A 9,305-nucleotide genomic window follows, 5' to 3' on the forward strand; every position below is an offset into this window, starting at 1 on the left:
GAAGTTCTTAGATAACCACCATACTGTATTTTACTGCTACCTATGGAAGAAAAATGGAAATACATGTATTTGTTCCTGTTTGTAAACCACTTAAGCCACACCAACTACAATATGCACTAGCCGAAGCCACATAAATCTTATTTATCAGATATCCATCTCCGTTATACATACGTGCACACTCACACCTTCTGTAACAGAGTAGTTCAAATGCACAGCCACCTCTTCAGAATGAGTTTCAGCTCCTGGATGAATGAGCACAGTGTGATGATATGACTGAACCAAAACAGAGGCACAAATGCAGTGCTAGTAAAATTCAAAAAATACTGCTGCAAGAATAAGCAGCTGCTGCTGGTAAGTCAATACTGTATTCTACAAATATCGCTTACATTTACAGTTATGGTGCTATTTAGCCTTTGCTGAGGAACTGGACGTGAACAGAAAGAGCCCGGCTGGGGAAGTGCACGCACAAGCTCTGCTGCTGCTCTACAGCCCTGGTCACTGCTGCAATTACACACATCGCTGCCTCTGCAGCCCCCCGCGCTCCCGACCCACGGGATCTGCCACATGATGCAGCCCTTGGCTGCAGAACTACGCAGCCACTTCAGGCTACTGTGGGGTTGGTTTGCTTTTCTAACCAGTGGTTTGTATCATTTACAAAGAAAAGATGGAAACCCAGATACTGAAGCCAAACATATGGGCTGTTTTCCCAAGTCTGCAGAGAGACTAAATAACAGCAGTACAAAATGCAGACTTCCCCTGAATGCAGAATTCACAGCCACCAGAAGTGCTGATTTTAACTATTTCATCAATGAGCATGCTGCTAAGAATAGTTTGCTGTGGTACAAATCCCCAATTCCAGATATTATGCTATCTCCACCATCCCAGGAACCTTGCAGCAGAGTTTTCACCTCCTTACAGTTTCTGCGAGCCGGGGAGTAAAACTGATGTAAACACATTGAAAACAACAACACAATCAAACACTAATTTATATCCAGTAGTATAAGGAATGCTGCAATAACAGCATGACTTTGCATATTAAAATATGAGGATCTAGACGCTAGTACAGCAACTTGTTGGCCACAGTCAGGGTACCCCCCAAGGGAGGTCCACTCTATACGTACCCTCCTCATGTTCTTCCTTAAACACCCACTGCTGTCTGCTGCCAAAGGTGGGATACAGAGCTAGAAAGCTGTCTGACCTAACTCAGGGTGGTTGTTCTGGACAACCACCTTATCTCTGGGCACTGTACGTTCTTCTGCCTGGACCTCCCATTCCTGCACACTCAGATTCACACCTCAGTGGCATATTTGTTATCCTGTAGAAAACTAACTGGAAGGTATGGGCAGACCCAGACATCTTGCCTGCAAACCACTGTCTGAAGGCTCACAAGGTGAGGAAGTCAAAGGAGGTCCATTGAAAGTCAATAAGAAAGGCAAACACGCAACAACAGGGCAGTACAAAAGAAAAAACAATGGAAGTACAGAAGTGAGTGATTGTTCCACTTTGCACTTTTACTCAGTTACAAACACACACCATTTTGGCAACACTGCACAAGATGATCTACAGGACTCTTTAAAAAAAAAAATTATTGAAATGTGGAAAAGGGAAAGCGAGTTCCAAACAAATAAGGCTTTCCTACATGTCAAGAGTTTCAGAAACACTGCTGTACAGAATACAGTACCTGACCCAAAAAAGGAAAAAAAAAAAAAAAGCCCAAAACATATGTAGGACTTCAGGGATTTCTAAAACAGGCTTCAATAGCTCAACATGGAGAAAAGTGAGGAAAATTTGCCTGCTGACCATTTTTAAATACGCAAATGGAGAAATAAATACAAGAAAACTTTCCACAGATGGGATGTGTTTTCCCTGCTTTTAGCTTGGCCTTTACAATACTGTGTATCTAATAGCTGTGCTATGTCTGGTTTCCACAAAGTACCTGCCTGTCAGACCCAGCCAACAGCCTGTGCTATGTGCTCTTAGTGCTTGCTCAATGCTCGTCACTGAAGGAGCATTTCCACTTCAGTAAAGAGTACTTGAATAGAATACCATTCATAATGTTGAAGAAGTTAATAAGCCATCATTTGTTTACCACTGATCTTAGAAGTTATCCACTCGGACAAATAGAATAAGCATGCTGATTTTTTAAATGTTATAAAAGCAGAGCACTGACAGAGTCTGTTCTAGTGCACAGTCATTGAAATGGAGAGATCATCCCAGCGCCATTTTCGATTACCAAGAGCTTGTCATAACACAAACAGAGCGCTGACAACATCCCAAGGGTTTACCTCCAGGGCATTAAATTGAATAGCTATTACCCAATAAAAGAAATAACATTTTAAAGCCTCTGTCTTTGAACATGACAAAAATCTATGTCATGAACAGGAAATAGTTATTTTCAAATGTTAATTTTGTCTATGAGAACAGAAAAATTCTCAGAAAATTTACCAGAGAAACAGCCACATTGGCTCATTTTCTAGAAATCCACTGATAAGCGCTTCTTTTTTTTTTTAAGCAGGCTGCTGTATTCCTGAAGCACAGCAATTTAGCTTCAGCTACCCCAATCACACAGTTATTTTGATCATTAAATATTCTTCATGCTTACAAAACACAGTCAAAGAAAAGCACTATACCGGTGTAGATGAAACTAAAAGGTTGCGTCTTTTCCTCCCTAGCCATCTGCAACTGTGAGCCGGTCTTCATTGTGTGTTACATCCTCCTGAAATCTTGCACGAAGAAGGTTCCAGGTTATAAGCACCTTCTGTTGTTACAGATTTTATTTTTTTTACAGAGGAACAAAAACATTTTCCCAGCATAAATATGTACAAAATGTTCAAAACGTTAACACAGCTAGCAAAAAGCCACAGCTAAACTCTTTTCAATGGAGCCACGCATATAAGCTTCTCCTACCAACACCTAAATCTGATTCACTTATAGGAAAGAAATCACTTTGACAGGCACCAGCTTCTTCCAAAAAAAAGACATCCTACCTGCAGGCCCCTGCTCCCCCACATACACTCTCTGATGGAGAGGATTTTGTGCTAGCCATATTTTTCGGGCAAACGCCTGCCCATACCGAAGGGGACTGGACGAAGCAACGCTCAGGTATGAAAATCAAATCCTTCCAGCCTTTGCTGGCCAGATCTGGGTCTGCAGGACCCGCTACCACCCCATTCTCTACTTAGTTATTTGTACCGAGAACTCGAAAGCATCCCAGGGGGCGGCACCCCCTCACCCGGCACGCAGAACCCAGGGAAGTGTAACCGAGGGGAAACATCCCGAATTCCCACCCACCTGCCCGCCCCCGGGGGCTCCGCCGCCGGCTGCTGCGGAGGGCGGTGGGGAAAGGCCCTTGCCCTCTCCTTGCAAAACATTGCCCCGCTGCCAGCGCCTCCCCCGCCACCCTCCCGCCCTGCCCCCGCGACCGGGCTGAGGAGGTGCCCGAGGCCCCGCTCCCCGGCAGGTCCCCGCTGGGGAGGGGAGGGACAGCGCTGCGGCCGCAGGCCCCGAGGGTGCCGAGGCCGGGGGTCCCTGCAGCGCGGGGCGGCGGGCTCGGCGGGGGCTGCAGGCGCGGGGTGTAACAAAGCCCGGCGCAGGGGCGCCCACCACGGCGGCGCTCACCTGCCCAGCGGTCGCTTCATGCCCGTGTCGGCGGCGGCGGCGGCGGGCAGGCGCAGGCTGTGCCTCAGGCTGCAGCCCTTGTCGAGGGGCGCGGGCGCGGCGGCGGCGGCGCGCTCATGCTCCACCGTGACCGACTCGTTGCGCTTCCTCATGCCGGCGCGGCGGCGGCGGCGGCCCGGGGCGGCGGAGACGGCAGGAGCAGCCCCGCGCACTGCCGCCGCTCACCCTGCGCCGCGCCGCGCCGCGCCGCGCCGCACCACGCCCCGCCCGCGCCCCCGCCAATCCCCGCCTCCGGAGCGGGCTCGCGACGAAGGCGCCCCTTGCCAGCACTTCAGAGGGACCGCGGCGCCATCTTTACTGCGGGCAAAAGCGCCGGCCGCCATTTTGTTGGCGGCCGGAGGCGGGGCGTCGACGCGCGGGCGAGGGGCGGTGGCGGGGGGGTACGCGAGTGCGGCACAGTCGGGTGCGGGCCCTGGGTGCCCGTCTCCCCTGGGTGCCCCTCTCCTGGGCGTGGGAGCGGTGGTGGTGCGAGCGGATGACCCTGCCGGCTTTGGGAGCGAAGGGGCGCAGCGGGGCATCGGCCCTCCTGGGGCTGCCGGGGCACAATGGGTGCGGAGCGCGGGGCGAGGCAGGGGCACATCAGAGTGTGCAGGGCCCTGTGGTGAAGTGTGGGGTGCCGTGCTGGTGCGTGTCGCAGTGCAGGGACCTGGGAGATATCCCCTCTGGTGTCATGGAAACCTGCGGGTGACTGGACATGTTGGCACCCCAGCACCTGGAATGGACACCCGGCTGGCTGAGCTGCTGCTCGCAAGGGGTGGGAGGGGACGAGCGTGGCATCGTTACACCGCTTCGGCGTGAAGAGCCGGTGGGACACGGGGAAACAGGGCCGTTGCGAATGAAGGAACACCACCTGGTCTGCGTGGGGCTGGAGACCTGTGAGACCCTGGCAGGGCCTAGAGGCTTAAGCTACAGCACACACCTGAGCATGGAAAAATGGCACAGCTGATACAAGGACGTGGAGAGAGGCAAAACTAGCAGTAGCCCTGACTGTTAGACTCAGCAGTGAGGACAGGAATGAAGCACTGAGATGACACACATAATCATAGCCTTGGTCCCTGAACAGTCAAGAGATCATCACCTTCCACTATTTTGTCTTCCAAAACTTTCTCTGAAGCAGAAGGCAGCTATATCAAAGTTTCAGATGTGATTGCCCCCCCCCCCCATCTGCTTTGTAGCCTTCTGGGGAGGTTATGATACCACTTTGGAAAGCACATCCTCATCTGCTGATCTCTACAGACACACACAGGCAAGGCTAACTTGCTACAGAACTTCCCTAGCAGTGTGGGGATTCTGCACTGGAAACAAGTGGTGGCAAATAAAGAACAAAAAAACCATCCCCTCCAGTATCAGCAATAGTTGGTGACTGTGCTGTCTGTACCACTGGGGAGCAGGACAGCAGCAGTGCAGAAAGCAGCCATGCTCATATGTTCTGTCTCCCACTGCCACTGCTGGGTTGATCTATTGGGGTACCTTCTGTGTTCCTGTAAAGCAAAAAAGGGAAGCAATTCCTGGAAAATGGCTCTTTGGACAGGTGATCTCAGCTGTCTTGCATTCATTTCTTCTGACTTGCTGCTGTTCCTGATGGAACATGGAGATTCAAGAGAAATACATGAATGAATTAATCCCAGGAGCAAAAACAAGGCAGTGGACCAAAAAGGAGGAAGAAATTGTTAAAATACAAGCCTCAGCTGTCTCAGCAGTTATGGGTAGCTAGTAGAAAGTACTGTGTAATGTGCTGATATGTGCTTTGTCATGTCTCTGGAAGCTTCTCCTAACGGTTGAGACCTTTTAGGGATTTTCTCTAGACTATATAATAATTGCTAAAATTTTCAGCCAGGCTTTTGGAAAGACTGGTTGTTCTCTTCCATGCTTTGAACAGCAAAGGAGAGCGTTCTTGTCCCTCTGATTTTGTTTTGCTTCCTACGTCTCATTGGGAAGACTGAATGCTGCAATTGGGGATTGTTAGCCATGTGTTAGGAGCTTTGCCTGGTGACAACATCTCATGAGTGGCGGTCACTCCAAAAGCAGGCTCTGCAAAGGCTCTGTGGGGCTCCTTAGGAGTAACAATGCAGTCCTGTGAAGAGGGAATTTCAAGCAAAGCCCAACAGGCTTTGATACAAGGGAAATGGACTCAGGTGTCATAAATCCTCTGAGATGCCTCCGGGTGAAGTTTATTACTGACAAGTACAACTAAGGAAAATTACTTGAAAGTCTGTCTTTGTGGCATGGGTCTTAATACCAGTTGGCTTTTTCTCTGTGCTAGAAAGAAGACAAGCAAGTATTTTCTTGTGGCGACCTTAAGCTATTCTCAGCATTTCTAAAGGCTTCTCTTCCTTTACTATGTATAAGTATAAACAGCTGCTGCTTTGGTCTCTCCCATCATATCAGATTTTTAAGATTCAGAAAGAATCTTAGAATTCTAAGAATCTCTAAAAATCTGATAAGAACCACATAATCTTTTTTTTTTTTTTTTTTAGTGTAATGTCCTCTTGTGCTGCTAGTACATAATTTATAGAATATGAAGAGGTTCTCCCATTTGGGATCAGTACTTCCTCTTCTTACCTATTCAAAGAGATGAGTGCTGCCTCAGAAATTTGCCCACTCACAGAAATCAATGCACAGCATCCATTCTGAATTCCAAATTAACCCCAAATGCCATGGTTGAATTCTGGTGGACTTGATGGGAGTTTGTTGAGGCAAAGGTCCACTATAAACGGTACTTCTGCTGCTGTTACAGGCAAACCAGGGTGAAATTCTACCATCTGCGGTCACCAAATACTTCATCTGAACAATGCAAAACAGCTTAGGGAATGTGCTGCCACAGGATTTCTTAGCAGCCAGTAACTCCATGTGGTTCTACAAAGACAGCATGTACAGGAAGAACAGGAAAATCCAGTCAGTAAAGGTTGGGAAAGAATTTGAGATTTCTTAGCTCAAGGCATGAACAAAGATTATGGTAGAGCAATAGTAGAAACTATCCCTGTGGGCAAGGACACGTTCCATAGGGTTTCTGTATGTCTGGAATGATCTGGAAGAGGTCTGGAGACAGGCCATGGGGCAAGGACACGGCCTGCTGGACTGCACCGGTGGCAACCTCCTGCCCACCCTGTAGTCTCCAGAGGCAGCCACACCTGAACTCACCTGCCTGGCCTGGAGATGAGAATGATAGATGGAAAGCAAAGGACAGCAAGTGAGCACAGATCCTAAGTAACATTATCAAGAGAAGGGATGAAAGCTGTGTTTGGCTGTGGATGAGCTCAACCAAGTCTCCCCAAAGGACAGAATCCAGAGCAGGAGACACTGAAGGAACCCCAAAAGGCCAGGAGAAAGTACTGGTTAGGAAACCACTGGGAGAGCACAAGGGTATTCAAAGCAGCAGAGAAATCAGAAAAGGGCAGAGCCTTTGAGGACGTGCTTGAAAGGGGGGCAAAAGCCAAGGAGAGGTGACTCAGGGCAGAGCAGAAGGAGACTGCACCCTACTGAGGAAGGCAGCAGTACCTCTGGAAATGCAGAGAGGCCTGCTAGGAGAACAGCTACCTACAGCTTTCTGCTCCTCAAACTGCTCCTCTCTGACAGGACAAAGAGGGAAACCTGATGCTACAAGCTTTCCCTAGCCACTAATCACGGCACAAATTCTATAGCTCAAGTTGGTGGCATGTGTTTGTGCTTGATGGGCAGTGCAGGGCTCTCCGGTGGGTTGAGCACTCCTCCAGCTGCTGCCTTTGCAGCACAGCACCATGGGCTTCTTCATTCTCCTTACATTCTCCTCGGGTCCAGCTGTCTCCAAGTTGGACCATGTAGAGGAAATTATGGAGAGTTCAGATGGAGGGGACTGTGGAGCCATCCTTCCATGCTGACTTCCTGAAGGCAGGAAAATCCAGGTTACTAAGGGTAGAGCCAGCTTTGGAAAGGTCCATTGTGCAATGCTCCTAACGACTGAGAGAAGTTTCACTTGCTGATGTTCCCAAGTCACCACAACACCCTGCCTGCTACCTGCTAGTTTTCCTAGTCAACAGTAGACACAGCACTGACTGAAGCCAGCGGAGCTGGACAGAGTTTCAGTGTGTGCTAGTACTCCAGTCTGCTATGCAGGGGCTGAGCCAAGCCTCTCCATCAAAGCTAGAGTGCTTCCACCACTCTCCTGATACATCCTTGGCTGCAGCTAAGCCAGTTTCTGAAAGTCCCGTGTTGAAATGAGTAGTGCTTTTTAGATTACAGAGTTATCAGTTAAGAAGTAAAACATCTGGGACGCATTTCTAGTCACCTGCCTGCCTGGGTGATTCTTCACCAGTGTGTCTGAAGGTGTCCAAAAGGCGTCTCTCCACAGTTTTCTCCACACTGACCATCTTACATGCCAGTGACAGTGGTCAGTGACAGACGGTCACGAGGTGCAGGGATGTCATTCAAACCCCTTTTTGCTCACCTCAGTTTTCTGCAAACCTCCTCCAGATGCTGCAGATCTGGTGACTTTATCTCCAGGAATTCAAGAGTTCGTGCAGAATCACAGGGTGGTTTGGTTTGGCAAGGACCTTAAAGATCATCTAGTCCAACCTCTCTGCCATGGGCAGGGACATCTTTCACTCGATCCAGTTGCTCTAAGCCTTGTCGAAACTGACTTTGAACACTTCCAATGATGGGGCATCCACAGCTTCTCTGGGCAACCTGCTCCACGAGCAACTACTCTTTCTCCTCATTAATGACCTGGATGATGGGTCAGAGTGCACCCTCAACCAAATTTGCAGATGATCGAAAACTGGGAGGAGCGGCTGATACACCAGAGGGTTGTGCTGCTGTTCAGAGGTGACTGGCCAGGCTGGAGAAATAAGCCTCATGAAGTTCAACAAAGGGATGTGCAAAGTCCTGCAAGTGGGGAGGGTAAACCCCAGGCACAATTACATGCTGGAGGTATGACAACCAGCCAGCCATGGCCTCAAAACTTTCTGGCCTTTGCTGCCTTCAGGAATCGCAGGCCCCTCAGGCCAGAGGGAGTACCTGGGGTGAGGAAGAGCTCCCCTTGGGAAGGGAGAACTGGTTTGAGGAACATTTAAACAAACAGGACAGAGACAAGTCCCTGGGAGCAGATGGGATGCCCCCGGTGTGCTGAGGGAGCTGGCTGAAGTCCTTCCGAGACCACTCTCCATCAGCTGTGTAATTACGGCCGTGGTGATGGGGAGAGGTTCCTGGGGACTGGCAGAAAGCAAGTATTGCTGCTGTCTTCAAGGAGGGCGAGTAGGAGGATGCAGGGAACTACAGGCTGGCCAGCCTCACCTTGATCCCTGGGAAGGTGATGGAGCAAGTAATCCTGGAAACCATTTCCAGACACATGGAGGACAAGGCGGCCATCAGGAGTAGTAGATTGGCATGGCTTTATGAAGGGGAGGTAATGCTGAAGCAACCTGATACAGTACCTGCCGGAGGCTGACCGACCAGCTGGAAAGCAACATGGCAGAGAAGGCCCTGGGGGTCTCCTGTTGGACACCAAGTTGGACATGAGGCAGCAGTGCACCCTTGGGGCAACAAAGGCCGAGAGCCTCCTGGGCTGCATTAGGGTGATCCTTCCCCTTTCCTCAGCCCTGGTGAGGCCACCCCCAGAGTGACATGTCCAGTTCTGGGCCGCCCAGTACAAG

General features: G+C 49.9%; 1 protein-coding gene across 2 annotated transcripts in view; it reads right to left on the bottom strand.

The window, feature by feature from the left end:
• Positions 1-3,941, bottom strand: part of ABHD12 (abhydrolase domain containing 12, lysophospholipase) — a 46,779-nt gene extending 42,838 nt beyond the window's left edge. Inside the window, exon 1 of one of the 2 annotated variants that reach the window (XM_075496651.1) lies at positions 3,619-3,941. In XM_075496651.1, coding sequence (XP_075352766.1) covers positions 3,619-3,770 — 152 coding nt within the window. In that variant the 5' untranslated portion in view covers positions 3,771-3,941. The remainder of the gene's footprint in view (positions 1-3,618) is intronic. The other variant, XM_075496650.1, reaches the window with a different exon arrangement.
• Positions 3,942-9,305: the final 5,364 nt, after the last annotated feature.

The sequence above is a fragment of the Mycteria americana genome, chromosome 3 (genome assembly GCF_035582795.1).
Source record: "Mycteria americana isolate JAX WOST 10 ecotype Jacksonville Zoo and Gardens chromosome 3, USCA_MyAme_1.0, whole genome shotgun sequence".
NCBI classification, from domain to species: Eukaryota; Metazoa; Chordata; class Aves; order Ciconiiformes; family Ciconiidae; genus Mycteria; species Mycteria americana.